This window comes from Scyliorhinus torazame, chromosome 5, assembly GCF_047496885.1.
Source record: "Scyliorhinus torazame isolate Kashiwa2021f chromosome 5, sScyTor2.1, whole genome shotgun sequence".
NCBI lineage: Eukaryota > Metazoa > Chordata > Chondrichthyes > Carcharhiniformes > Scyliorhinidae > Scyliorhinus > Scyliorhinus torazame.
Window position 1 is genome coordinate 68,735,514 of NC_092711.1, and position 15,319 is coordinate 68,750,832.

Here is a 15,319-nt window from a genome sequence, read left to right on the forward strand (position 1 = left end):
GACAGCCGTTTACAGGGGCCGATCAGACAGAAAAACACCTATGCGGCCGCCCCATTCGGTACAAACACCGAACTGTATCAAAAGTGCCGGAACCAATTTATCACTCTAAGGAACGTAACGGAACAATGGCGGATTAGTCCACCCGGAATGCCGGGCGCGGATGAATACGCCCTACCTCCATCACAGGAGCCAGAACGAGTCGGCATCAGAATGTCCCGCCCCCGGAAGTCGCCTCTCTGTGCGGAGCATGCGCGGTGCTGCTCCGGGCTGAGCGCAGCCGCAGTGATAGTGAGTCCAGCTCCCAAACGCTGAATGAGATCCGCCGCCAGCCCAGACAATCGTGACAACCCAAACCCCCCATGATGTGGAGATGCCGGCGTTGGACTGGGGTGAGCACAGTCAGAAGTCTTACAACACCAGGTTAAAGTCCAACAGGTTTGTTTCGATATCACTCCTTGGAAGGAGCAGCGCTCCGAAAGCTGGTGATATCGAAAAAAACTGTTGGACTTTCTCCTGGTGTTGTAAGACTTCTTACCAAACCCCCCCAATAAGACCCATTGGTTTTATTGTCAGTCTGCAGACAGGAGCTGGAGAACTGAATCCAGGCAGAGGAGAGGGAGGGAGAAAACTGGGAGTGGAGGAAATAAATTATGCAGATGGTGAGTGGGGTTCGGATTCCAGCCCAGGGAGGAAGGAGAGTGTGTGGGACGGGGATTTCCAGCTTTGGGGGAACAAGAGAGGGAAAAATGTTCCAGCGAAACTAGAATTGTCTGTTCAGAATTTCTACCCTGGATTGACAGTGATGACTTTTGTAAACTCCTTTTACAGGATATTGGAAGTGGAGGATTGGATGACAGAAAACTCAAACCAAACATCACATCGAAATTTGACAGTCACTCAATTCAGTAAGAGCTCAATATCTTCATTCCTTTTGAATTTGGAAGGAGAAGTGTTTGTTCTGTTTCAGCAAGGTGACTGCAAAAGCACCGAGACTCACCCCAATGAGAGTTTTCCAATCCACTGACTGTGGAGAGAGTTTTAACCAGTTACACAGCCTCAAACAAATGTATCACATCATTCACTGCAGGGAGAAATTAAATGCTTGTTTGTGAAAAAATGAAATGAAAGTGAAAATCGCTTATTGTCACAAGTAGGCTTCAAATGAAGTTTTACTGTGAAAAGCCCCTAGTCGCCACATTCTGGCGCCTGTTCGGGGAGCCTGGTACGGGAATTGAACTGTGCTGCTCACCTGCCTTGGTCTGCTTTAAAAGCCAGCGATTTAGCCCAGTGTGCTAAACCAGCCCCAGGCTAAACCAGTGTGGACAAAGCTTCAACCGGAAGAGACATAAAGACCCCTCACCATTTACATGTCCTGACTGTGAGAAGAGTTTTAAATGTAAAAAGGATCTGCTGACACATCAACGTATTCACACTGGGGAGAGACCGTTCTCCTGCTCCCTGTGCGGGAAACGATTCATTCAGTCATCCCATCTGCAGACACATCAACTTGTTCACTCTGATCACAATTTTTTAAACTGTCCTGACTGTGAGAAGAGCTTTTAAAACAAAAAGGATTTACTAACACACCAATATGCTCACACTGGGGAGAGACCATTCACCTGCTCTGTGTGTGGGAAAGGATTCAGCCGTCCATCTGCCCTACTGAACCACCAGAGAATTCACACTGGGGAGAGGCCATTCACCTGCTCTGACTGTGGGAAAGGATTCATTAATTCATCCAACATTCTGATACACCAGCAACTTCATACAGGGGATAGACTGTTCACCTGCTCTGAATGTGGGAAGGGATTCACACGTTCATACAACCTTCTGACACATCAGCAGGTTCACAGTGAGGAGAAGCTGCTCACTTGCTCAGTGTGTGGGAAGGGATTCACTCGTTCATCCAACCTATTGAATCACCAGCGAGTTCGCACTGGGGAAAGGCCATTCACCTGCTCTGTGTGTGGGAAGGGATTCAGTCAGTCATCCAACCTGCTCACACACCAGAGAGTTCACAGTGGGGAGAGGCCGTTCACTTGCTCCATATGTGGGAAGGAACTTTCTCATTTATCTTATCTTCTGGAACATCATCGAGTTCACACTGGGAGCGGACATTCAACTGTAATGTCTGAGGAAAGGGGTTTACTCACTGATCCCACCTGTTAACACACCAGCGAGTTCACAAGCAACTACAAGGTTTAGATTATACCCTCATTGATGCTGTTAATCATGTCCAGGACTAAATAATGTTCACTCTGACTGCCTTAATCTACTGATGAGGTTTATTATTCTGAATAAATGTGAAATAATTCAGCTTTGTTTGAAACGTTGTTGCAGATTTTTGTCTTTCCCACCTGAGTGTTGAACATCGCCTGTCTGGAGCTGAGAAATAACAATCTGGGGAAGGATCATACGGCAGGAACAGAGTTTCAGCCTGGACACAGTCCTTCAGGGTCACACTGAGAGAGACAAATTACACTTTGGTCTTTCTCATCACTCTTCGCTGGAAATGTAATAATAATAATTGCTTATACATGTAGGCTTCAATGAAGTTCCTGTGAAAAGCCCCTAGTCGCCACATTCCAGCACCTATTCGGGGAGGCCCGTACGGGAATTAAACCCGCGCTGCTAGCCTTGATCTGCATTACAAGCCTGCTGTTTAGCCCACTGTGCTGTCAAATCAGCGATTGGTGTAAAACTGTGATGTTCTTGATTGAATGTAAAGTAGCTGGTTTCAGTTTCCAGGCTGAAAATGCATCGGAATCCGTCTAAAACATTTTAATGTGTTTGTGTGACAGTCACAATGAATTCATTGAATTGAAACCTACTTAAAATAGATTGCTGGAAGTTTGCATTAAAATAGCAGCAGGAGGGCATCACAGGTACCTGGTAACAGCAGGGAGAATTAGACAATAGTTTCATTCCCAGGTAAAGAAGGAGCTGCAGCTTGTGTCCAAGAATTTCCAGTTTTATTGATCTGTGCTTCCCACATTCCGTCCTTTTAAACAAACCTCACCCCTACCAGCCTTTAACAATCATAAACATAACAGAGAAAAGGGCGAAGCTGTGTCTGCCTCTTTAACTGGGAGCTGAGCAGTGTCTCAGAGCCCCGACTGTCCCTTTAAGAATGAGTGATGTGTTCAGCTGAAGATTCCGATTGGCCGTTTTCTGGGTGGTCTCCTTATTCTGATCGTTCTCAGTGATCCTCGGGTGTGTGAACCTGCTCTCCTGTCTCTCATTCTCTTCTCTCAGATTATCACAGGCAGGAAGTCTGTTCATGGTGATAACATGAAACTGACGCTTGCTGTTTCATTCTCAGGTAACACAACTTCCTGTTTCTCTGCTGCCGGTTCCAAACCACACATCTGACATCTGAGCAGAAAATAAACCCATTGACCACAATCTGGTGAGAACATCTGTCAGTGCAGCCTATATCTGTCCACAGAGTCAGGGCAGAGTCACACAGATCACACTGCGGTGACATTTACAAATGAGCCGGTTATTTCTGTTCAGAGTCTCCATTCCCGGACAGAACCGGCTGTGTCTGTGGATCAGTCACTGAGTTCCCTCTGCTCTCTGTAGCTGGGAACTGATAACCTGCTCCCTTATATTTTATATCATTCTTTCTGTGTTACTTGTTTCCTCTATTTCTCAGCTTTTATCTCTTGCCACCTCGCCTTTCTGTTTTTTTAAATCTCTCAGTTCTTCTGTCAGTCTTTCTTTCTCCTTCCATCTATATTTCACTCCTATTCCTATTTAATTGAGGTGTTCAAAATCATGAAGTGTTTGTGATAGATTGAAGAAGGAAAAAGAGGGAGAAAAACAGAAAATGTTGGAAAACTCAGCAGTTCGGGCAGCATCGGTACTGAGAGAAACAGAGTTAACGTTTCGAGTCCCTGTGACTCAGAGCAGGAGAAACCGGTATTGTCCCTCTGAGATCAGGGAAAGTGAAGGGGAGATTTAATAGAGGTGTTTAAAATGAGGAAGGATTTGTGATAGTGTCGATGGGGAGAAACTGTTTCCCAAGAGCAGGAGGGTTTGTAACCAGAGGACACAGAGATTTAAGATATTTTACAACAGAATCCAAGGAGGTGTTGAGGAGAATTGTTTTTACACAGTGATGTTATGTGATGTGGAATTCACACTGACAGGCTGCAGGAAGCAGATTTAACAGTAAATTTCAAAGGGAATTGGATAAATTCTTGTGGACGGTAAATTGGCAGAGTTATGGTGAATGGGATTAATTGGACAGTTCACTCATCTTTGTGACATTCTGAATTTTGCTCAAACTGATGTTTTAACATTTGACCTTTTCAATCACAGTGTGTCTCAAAGAGAAGATTAAAACTTTGGTTTTGATGAGCTGTCGGACACGTTTCCTGTGTGACTGTGTAACTTGAGAACCACAAGAAGGAACTGAATATTTTCAGTACCTCTAACAGATGTACCTCGAATATCAGAAATCTCTGGAGTTCCCCATGTCCTCATTGCTGTCCCCTTGCGTATAACAGCTCTCAGTCAGGTGGAGTCAGACACACGTGTCTCTGTCATGTTTCCATTCCTATTTTATCACACACCTCCCAGTGACACTCACCACAACACAGAAACCTCAAAATATCATTGTTTCTTTTCACCTTGTCCTCCTATTACAATTGGATATTTACTGGGCCTTTTGTCTCCATTAATGTCAGCTTACATGCAGGTCAAATGACCTCAGAGGCACTGGAACCAGACTCTGTTTATTGTACCAGACTCCAATCAGCCAAGGACCTGCAGTGGTAACATACACCAGAATTGGAATAAAAGGCAGGTTATTGTCTAATAAAGGGTGCGGCCTGGTGGCCGCCTAGTGCTTAGGGCTCAATCATAAATCATAGAATGTACAGTGCAGAAGGAGGCCATTCGGCCCATCGAGTCTGCACAGGCCCATGGAAAGATCACGTTATCTAACCCCACACCTCCACCCTATCCCAGTTACCCAGCAACACCACCTAAACTTTTTGGACTCTAAGGGCAATTTTGCATGGCCAATCCACCAAACCGGCACGTCTTAGGAATGTGGGAGGAAACTGGAGCTGTCGGAGGAAACCCATGTGGACACGTGGAGAACGTGCAGACTCCGCACAGACATTGACCCAACACAGGAACCGAACCTGGGACCCTGGAGCTGTGAAGCAACTGTGCTAACCACTGTGCTACGGTGGCACTGCTGCCTCACAGTGCCAAAGTCCCGGGTTCGATCCTGGCCTGGGTCACTGTCCGTGTGGAGTTTGTAAATTCTCCCCGAGTCTGTGTGTGTCTCACCCCCACAACCCGAAGATGTGCAGAGTAGGTGGATTGGCCACACTAAATTTCCCTTGGAAAAAAATGAATTGGGTATACTAAAATTTTTTAAAAAAAAAGGTTATTGTCTAATGGGGCAGAGTAACACACACCAGAAGCGGATTATATTATGTGGTCAACAAACCATGACTACTTCACTATTATTTGAAAACCAAATTTAGTTTTGGTTCTCTTGATACTTACTGTATCATCATTACATTTGATCCAATGATGTTTTCACTCACATACTGCAGCCTGACTTATTATGGAAACAGACAGTGTTTGTTGCTCTCAAAGTGAGTGAATCCTTTGCTGTTCTCCTCTGGGCCCCATCTCCATTATTATTGTTACTGAGACTCTCACTGTTATTATTGGAGAATCAAGGAGCACGGTGGCACAGTGGTTAGCACTGCTGCCTCACGGTGCTGAGGTCCCAGGTCCCATCCTGGCTCTGGGTCACTGTCCATGCGGAGTTTGCACATTCTCCCTGTGTTTGCGTGGGTTTTGCCCCACAACCCAAAGATGTGCAGGGTAGGGGGATTGGCCACGTAGTCTAAAGTTATTTTTAAAAACATTATTGGACAATCAGCGAGTCAGCCTGAGCCTGTGGCGGCTGTCACCATCTGGAACTGTCACAATGCCCGGGTGATTGACAGCGGCTCCGGATCAATAGGAAGAAGAGGGGCAGGACTGATGGCCCGACCGAGAGGGGCTGGTCCTCCAACCAATCGGAGTGAATGAGGGGCGGGACCAGCTGATATTGAAGCATGCGCAGTATTAGTGATGGAGAGCGGCTTCTTCTTTGCATCCATAATTTGTAAGAGGCGGTTAACAATATGTAGGGTGCGTGAGATCGCGGGGAAGGTCGGAAACGCTGCGCAAGCACATTGTGTGAGTCATTAAACTCTGAAAAGAGTTTACCGGATCCAGATTGTACTAAACGGGGCTGCAGCCCCTCATTTTCGGCCTGGATTAACGGCCGCCATCTTTATTGGACAGTACGAAGTCTTACAACACCAGGTTAAAGTCCATTAAAGTCCAGGTTAAAGTCCCGGGAACACTTCAGCAGTCAAGGGCATTCAGCCTCTGATTTCCGGGTAAGCGTTCTCCAAGGCGGCCTTCAGGACCCGCGACAACGCAGAATCGCCGAGCAGAAACTTATAGCCAAGTTCCGCACACATGAGTGCGGCCTCAACCGGGACCTGGGATTCATGTCGCATTACATTCATCCCCCACCATCTGGCCTGTGAAATCCTACCAACTGTCCTGGCTTGAGACAATTCACACCTCTTTAACCTGGGGTTACCCCATCTCTGGATCTGTAAAGATTTAATCACCTGCTAATGCTTGCATTCCTAGCATTGTTTGGCATCTTTGAATTTGTCTATATATGTGTTTCTGGAACAGACCTCTTCATTCACCTGAGGAAGGAGCAGCGCTCCGAAAGCTAGTGACATCGAAACAAACCTGTTGGACTTTAACCTGATGTTGTAAGACTTCGTACTGTGCTCACCCCAGTCCAACGCCGGCATCTCCGCATCATCTTTATTGGAATGAGTGTGCACCATGGCGCATGCGTGATCGCCATCTTTGTCGGGGGGCAACGTTTCGATGAGTGGGAGGAGCTTGTTACCCATTGTTCAGAATGCAGCCAACTTGTCCATCAAACTGTTATCACCCTTTCAGTCCCAATGTCTGAATGATGGGGCGGTGGATTGATGGAAAGAAAGGGAAATACATCCTCCTCTTCTGATCCCAATACCTGATGGTCTCAACATCTGTGGTTCTGTCCACCCATGGCAAAAACTCAAGACTCTGAGTAGACATCATCCTCAAATGAGGGACTGCTGATGACAACGAGGGGCAAAGTTATAGCGTGGAGAGGGCAGTACAGTGGTTAGCACTGGGACTACGGCACTGAGGTCCCGGGTTTGAATCTTGGCCCTGGGTCACTGTCAGTGTGGAGTTTGCAAATTATCCCTGTGTCTGCGTGGGTTTCACTCTCATGTGCAAGGTTGGTGGATTGACCATGCTAAATTGTCCCTTAATTGGAAAAAGTGAATTGGGTACTCTCGTTAGTTTAAAAAAATTATTGGACAATCAGCCTGAGCCTGTGGCGGCTCTCACCACCTGGAACTATCACAATGCCCGGGTGATTGACAGCGGCTCCGGACCAATAAGAAGAGGAGTGGCTGGACTGGAGGACCGACCAAGCGCAGCTGGTCCTCCAACCAATTGGAGTGAATGAAGGGCGGGGCCGGGCTGTGATTAAAGCTGCGCAGTATCAGTAATTGCCCCTTAATTGGAAATAAATTAATACAAAATAAATAATTGGGTACTCTAAATTTTTATTTTTTTTAAAGTTTAGCGGGGAGCATGAACTGGACGAGAGAGCAGGAGAAGGGAGTGTTGTGAATTTTCTATCCTAGACTGACAATCATAGAATCCCGTCAGTGCATAAGGAGGGCATTCAGCCCATCAAGTCTGCACAGATTCTCTGAAAGAACACCCTACCTAAGCCCCCGCCCTGTTCTCGTAACCCCACCTAGCAAACATATCTTTGGACATAAGGGGCAATTTAACACGGCCAATCAACCGTTGGACTGTGGGAGGAAATTGGAGCAGCCCGAAGAAATCTCCGCAAACACGGGCAGATAGTGACCCACACAGACAGTGACCCAAAAGGCCAGAATTGAATCCAGGTCCCTGGTGCTGTAAGGCAGCAGTGTTAATCGCTGTGCCACCCCACACAATAATGGATTTGGGAAACTTCTTTTACAGGAAGTTAGAAAGGGAGAATTTATGCACGACAAACCCAAACCACAAATTTATTTTCTGAATTCCATTTTTGAATTGACATTGTACCTTTTGTAAATTTCATTTTCAGGGTATTAGAAGAGGATTTACAGACCGGAACCTTGAGCAAACTCTTACATCACAATGTGACAGCTTCACTCGATTCATCAGGAAGTGAACATTATCGTCCTTTGAACGCAAGTGTTTGCATTTCAGGTCATTGCCATTCGCTGTGTTTACACACTCTCACATACACTCCCTCTCTCTGTCTCTCTCTCTCCCAAACTCTCTGTCCCACACACACCATCTCTCACTCTCTCCCGCACCCTCTCTCTCCGCCGCACCCTCTCTCTCACTCGCACCCTCTCTCTCACTCGCGCTCTCTCTCACTCACACCCTCACATACTCCCCTTCTCGCACAACTCCCCCTCTCTCACACACACACCCTCTCTCTCACACACTCTCCCTCTCTCCTCCCAAAGAGGTGAACCAGTTGTTTTTTATGACAACCCAGCAGTTTTCGTGGTCACCTTTTCCCAGTGCCTGCCCCACAAATGTCCAGATTCATTCAGCTCAATTTCACAACCTGTCTTTTGTGTTTTTGTGGGTTCTCTCTCACTCCCTATTTTCTGTTTTGAATCAATTTCGCAGAGTATTAGAAGTGAAGGAACTTCAGTCAGGAAATTCAAACTAAACATCACATCAAGATCTACACTCACCAAAACATTTGTAACATAAATATCATGGGAGTTTGAAGATGGAAGGAAGATGCACCGTTCACAGTGGGGAGAAACCGTACTCGTGTTCTGTGTGTGGACAAGGCTTCAGTCGATCATCTGGCCTTTCGAAACATAAATGCAGTCACACCGGGGAAAAACCATGGGAATGTGGGGATTGTGGGAACGGATTTGATTATCCATCCAAGTTGAAAATCCATCAGCGCATTCACACTGGGGAGACCGTTCACCTGCATTGAGTGCGGGAAGGGATTCATACACTCATACCACTTGCAGACACACCAACACATTCATGCTGGGGAGAGGCCATTCACCTGTTCGCAGTGTGGGAAAGGATTTGCTCATTCCTCCAATCTGCTGAGACACCAGCGAATTCACACTGGGGAGAGACCATTTAAATGTCCAGACTGCGAGAAGTGTTATAAGAGTCCTGGGGAACTGATGTCCCATCAACGTGTTCACACCGAGGAGGTCGTTCAGGTGCTTTCACTGTGGGACTGGGTTCAGCCGATCATCTGACCTCTCTGTACATCAGCGAGTTCACACTGGGGAGAGACCATTTAAATGTCCAGACTGTGAGAAGTGTTATAAAAGTTCTGGGGAACTGATATCTCATCACCGTGTTCACACTGATGAGAGGCCGTTCAGGTGCTCTCACTCTGGAAGTGGATTCAGGCGATCATCTGACCTCACTGTACACCAGCGAGTTCACACTGGAGAGAAGCCGCTCACCTGCTCTGAGTGTGGGAGGGGATTCACTCAGTTATCCAACCTGCTGATGCACGAGCAAGTTCAGAAGTAACTTCAGTGATTGGATCTCGCTGTTAATCACATCCTGGACTGGAACATGTTCATTGGGGTCAGTTGCTGCTGATGTTCATAAACTCTAATCCAGTCACAAGGAATTAAATTCTGAATAAAAATCAAGTCAAATCAGTTTGTGTTAAACAAAGCGTGTGGTGTCTTTTTAATATCGCTAACACAAGTTAGTTCCTTTTGAAGGTCTCCTTCTCCCCATCTCCTCCATCCTCACCTCCAATAACAAGTGTGAGGGGCTCTCACAGCTTCTTTGTCACTAAGGTTAAGACAATCCGATCAGCTGCCTCTGCTGCTTTCCTCCACTAACCTTCCGGACGAAACTATCTCTAAAGCCCATTTTTGTCCAAGTTCTGAACTTGCATCTTTCTCCATTTTCTCTCCCGTCAGAATTCACCTTGTCCATGAGACCCCCGTTCTCCTCGATTGATAATTCCCATAAACGGCTGACATCCCAACTTCTCCAAGTGAGCTGATATTGTGAACAGCTCTCTCTCTCTGCTGGTACTGTCTCTCTCAGCATTGAATCCACTGTCACACCCATCCTAAAAAAACACGTTCCTCCCATCTTTACAAACTACTTCTCCATCTCCAAACTCCCTTTCCTATCCACAGTCCTTGTACTCGGTTTCCCCCAAGGATCTACCCTCAGTCCCTCCTATTTTCCCATCTACACACTGCCACTGGGTGGCATCATCCAAAAACACCATGTTCATTTTCACATGTACACTGCCAACACCCAGCTCTACCTCAGCCCCATCCCTCTCCATTCCTCCACTGTTAGTAAATTATCAAACTGCTTATCCCACATCCAATACTGGATGAAAGGTTTTCCTCCAATTAAAAATTGGGAAGACCAAAGCCATTGTCTTCAGTCACCATTAGAAATTCCATTCCCTAACTCCCGAGTCCATCCCTCTCCCTGGGAACTGTCTGAGGCTGAAACGCTCTCTGCACAAATTTGGTGTCAGATTTGACCTCAGGAGGACACTGCTGCCTCGTGGGGCCGAGGACCCGGGTTTGATCTCAGCCTGTGGAGTTTGCACATTCTTCCCGTGTCAGCGTGGGTCTCACCCCTACATACAAATGTGTGCAGAGTAGGTAGATTGGCAACGCTAAATAGCCATAAATGAATTTTATAAAATCTTCTATTTCTACATTCTGTCCCTTCCTGTCACATTCTGGTTATCATTGTCTGTCTTGCTACCCTGCACAACTGCCTTGTCCCTTCTCATCAACTTTCCAAATTTCTCCTCACCACAACCCTGTCTCCTCACCCACGAATAGGTTTAAAGCTCTCTCTGCAGCCCTGGTTGTGTGATTCATCCGGGCACTAGTTCCAGCGTGGTTCAAGTGAAGGTCACCCCAATGGTATAAACACTCTCTTTTGTCACTACTGGTGTCAGTATAATAATAATCTTTATTGTCACAAGTAGGCTTACATTAACACTGCAATGAAGTTACTGTGAAAATCCCCTAGTCACCACACTCCGGCGCCTGTTCAGGTACACGGAGAATTCAGAATGTCCAAATTACCTAACAGTACGTCTTTCGGGACTTGGGAGGAAACTGGAGCACCTGGAGGAAACCCACACAAACACAGGGAGAACGTGCAGACTCTGCACAGACGGTGATCCTGGCGCTGTGAAGCTACAGTGCTAACCACTGTGCTACCATGAGTACCCTATGAATCAAACCCCATTTATCCAGGCAATCACTTAAAGTGAACATCTCATTCACTCTTTGCTAATTTACTCATGGCTCAGGTATTCATTTGGAACACATTTGTGATCGCTTTTTAATTGAGGTCAGGGCTGCCAGTGCGCCTTTAACAAATTCAGTTAAAGAAGCACGATTAAGATTAAAATGGAAATTTTGTGCCCAGAGATTTTCAGGGAATCAAAAGATTTGGGGAGGAGGGCAGGAAGTTGGAGATTAAACCAAGATCAGCCACGATCATAGTGAATGTTGGAGCGGCTCAATGAGGCTTATGGTTTACTCCTGCTCCTATTTCACATGTTCATATCCTGTGTATAGCCCAGACTGGGTGGTAGTTTGCCTTCCCTGAGGCCATCACTGAAACAGTTGGGTTTTCGTGACAACCCAGCAGTTTTCATGGTCACTTTTTCCCAGTGCCAGCCCCACAAATGACCAGATGAATTCAGCTCAATTTCACAAGCTGCCTTTGTGTTTTTGTGGGTTCTCTCTCACTCCCTATTTTCTGTTTTAAATCAGTTTCACAGGGTGTTCGAAGGGGAGGATTTGCAGTTGGGAAACTGAAAACAAACATCACATCAGGATCTGAATATCATCGGATTTTGCACATGCAAGAAAATAGCAATGCTAGCAGTGCGGAGAAATGTGGGGACTGTGAGCAGGGATTCAGATCCCTGTCGGAGCTGGAAACCCATCAGCCCAGTCACACTGGGGAGAGACTGTTCACCTGCCCAGAGTGTGGGAAGGGATTCACCTGGTCATCCAATCTGCTGAGACACCAGCGAGTTCATAGTGGGGAGACTCCATTCACCTGCCCAGAGTGTGGGAAGGAATTCACTCGATCATCAGGGCTGCAACAAAACCAGCGGGTTCACACTAGGGAGAGGCCATTCACCTGCTCCAAGTGTGGAAAGGGATTTACTGATTCTTCCACTCTGTTGAAATACCAGCAGGTTCACACGGATGAGAGACCTTTTAAATGTGTAGACTGTGAGAGGTGCTATAAAAGTTCCTTCAACCTAATGCGTCATGAGCGAGCTCACACTGATGAGAGACCGTTCAGGTGCTCGGACTATGGAACTGGGTTCAGGCAGTCATCGGAACTCATTGTACACCAGCGGATTCACACTGGGGAGAGGCCATTCACCTGCTCCAAGTGTGGAAAGGGATTCAGCGATTCATCCACCCTGCTGAAACACCTGCAGGTTCACACTGAAGCAAGACCATTTCAATGCACTGACTGTGGGAAGTGCTATAAAAGTCCTGTTGACCTGATGCACCATCAGCTTGGTCTCACTGATGAGACACCATTCAGGTGCTCTCACTGTGGGACAGGGTTCAGGCAATCACCTCAACTGGCTGTACACCAGCGAATTCACACCAGGGAGAGGCCATTCACCTGCTTCGAGTGTGGGAAAGGATTCACTCAGTCATCCACTCTGCAAAGACACCAGCGAGTTCACACTGGGGAGAGACCGTTCCCCTGCTTCGTGTGTGGGAAGAGATTCACTCGGTTGTCCATTCTCACAAGTCACCAGTGTGTTTGCAAATAATTAGTGATTGCAGCACGGTAGCATTGTGGATAGCACAATTGCTTCACAGCTCCAGGGTCCCAGGTTCGATTCCAGCTTGGGTCTCAGTCTGTGCGGAGTTTGCACATCCTCCCCGTGTGTGCATGGGTTTCCTCCGGGTGCTCCGGTTCCCTCCCACAGTCCAAAGATGTGCAGGTTAGGTGGATTGGCCATGATAAATTGCCCTTAGTGTCCACAATTACCCTTACTGTTGGGTGGGGTTACTGGGTTATGGGGATAGGGTGGAGGTGTTGACCTTGGGTAAGGTGCTCTTTCCAAGAGCTGGTGCAGACTCGATGGGCCGAATGGCCTCCTTCTGCACTGTAAATTCTATGTTAATCACATCCAGGAATGAACCTTGTTCATAAATGTCGATTTCTACTGATGTTTTATCAATAAAATTTGTCAGAAGAATCTAAGAAATTGAACTATTTTCTATTGTAATATTATCATTTTTTGTAACTGGTGAAGTGTGAGAGTGGTCCTTACAGTGGGAGAAAGAGTAGCTGTGTGAATTTAAACTGTGAGTTTGATGCGTTAATGAGCCCAGCTAGACTTCAAACCAGATGTTTACCAAAAAAATGTAGTCAAGTTGGGTAGAGAACAGAAACAGATGTGAATGGGTGGTTGTGATTCAAAAGATGCAAGGTGTGAAAGAAAGGTGTCAGGAATGAAGTATGGATAAAGTAAATTCACTTTTTTAAATTATGAATGTTAAAGTAAAGAGATTATGTTAATCAATTCTGGGAGAGATTGGTTCGAAAGAAATTGGGTAAAACGATGGCGAGATCAAAGGGAAAGAATGTAGTTAAGGGGATACTGAAATAAAGATTGCTTATTGTCACACGTAGGCTTCAAATGAAGTTACTGTGAAAAGCCCCTGAAACCTGTTAAGATACTGTTTGAATCTCAGCCCAGAAAGCTGTGTGAAGGAAGCCAGATTTGAAAAGCCAGTTAACTGGTTAACCTCGAGCAAATTGGAGTAAAGGCACAGTTTGGGACAAGGTTTCTGCATTTTATAGATCTTAAAATCTATAAGGCGTTGCTGGACAGATTGGGAAAGGTTAGCTCTGAGGTAGTTAAATTAAGATTGTTTGGAACTGTTTAAAGTATTGGGATGTGTGAAGTCATTTTATTTATTTTCCTATTCCATCATAAACATTTGCTTTTCTAAGAAACCATCACGAGTAGTCGGGGCCATCATTTCTGGAGTTCAAAACCTCTCCTTGTGCTATACAAATTGCAAAGACAAACTGAGGACAAATGTCTCAAAGTTCCTTTCTGGCCATGCCCTTAACAGTAAATAAACTCCAGCTCAGTTATGGGGGTTAATATTCCAGGTAAAAGTCAAATAAATCAGCATTGCGTGAAACAATGTGCATCAAGTATTTTAAAATATTTCTAACAAAAGTTCTTCCTTTTGAAATGTTGTCCCCCCTCCCCCTGTTTCATCCATCCTCACCTCCGACAACAAGTATGTGGAGTTCCTGGGGTTCCTTTGTCACTGAGATTGAGGCAATCTGATCAGCTGCCTCTGCTGCTTCCCTCCCTTCCACTAACCCACCAGACCAAACTACATCTAAAGTTCCTCCTCGTCTGAGCCCTGAACTCGGATCTTTCTCCAGTTTCTCTCCAATCTTCTATCTCCCTCTGAGCTTATATTGTCCATCAGACCCAACTTCTGTTCCCTCGACTCCATTCTCACAAAACAGTTGACCATCCAACCTCTCTATGTTAGTTGATATGTTTCCAGTTCTCCCTCATTTGGTTCTGTCCTTCTCACTTTAATGCAACATCATCACCCATCCGAAACAGAACACTTGACCCCACCATCTTTACAAATTTCCAAGACATCTCCAACCTCCCTTTCCTCTCCAAAGTCCTTGTACTCGGCGTCCCCCAAGGCTGTATCCTCGGCCCCTCCTACTTCCCATTTACAAGCAGCCACGAGGTGATATCATCCCAAAGCACCGTGTTAGTTTTCACATGGACACTGACAACACCCAGCTCTACCTCACCACCATTCCTCTCCATTCCTCCGTTGTTACTAAATTATCAAACTGCTTATCCCACATCCAATACTGGATGAAAGGTTTTCCTCCAATTAAAAATTGGGAAGACCAAGCCATTGTCTTCAGTCACCATTAGAAATTCCATTCCCTAACTCACGAGTCCATCCCTCTCCCTGGGAACTGTCTGAGGCTGAACCACACTCTGCACAATCTCCATATCAGATTGAAATGAAAAATGAAATTGCTTATTGTCACAAGTAAGCTTTGAATGAAGTTACTGTGAAAAGCCCCTAGCCGCCACATTCCGGCGTCTGTTCGGGGAGGCTGGTACGGGAATTGAACCATG

At 46.0% G+C, this 15,319-nt stretch overlaps 1 protein-coding gene across 6 annotated transcripts; it reads left to right on the top strand.

Moving 5' to 3' along the window:
* Positions 1–198: 198 nt before the first annotated feature.
* LOC140418256 (uncharacterized) lies at positions 199–13,384 on the top strand. 6 transcript variants are annotated; one of them, XM_072501702.1, is made up of 4 exons: positions 241–389; positions 829–905; positions 8,213–8,337; positions 11,910–13,384. In XM_072501702.1, the coding sequence occupies exons 1-4, from the start codon at positions 360–362 to the stop codon at positions 12,941–12,943; spliced, it is 1,266 nt and encodes a 421-aa protein (XP_072357803.1). In that variant the 5' UTR covers positions 241–359; the 3' UTR covers positions 12,944–13,384. The 6 variants fall into 6 exon arrangements, 2 of the variants coding, with proteins under 2 accessions (XP_072357803.1, XP_072357804.1); XM_072501703.1 differs by lacking the exon at positions 241–389 and adding an exon at positions 403–659; XR_011944898.1 differs by lacking the exons at positions 8,213–8,337; positions 11,910–13,384 and adding an exon at positions 2,341–4,365 and having other exon boundaries at positions 199–389.
* The last annotated feature ends 1,935 nt before the right edge of the window (positions 13,385–15,319 follow it).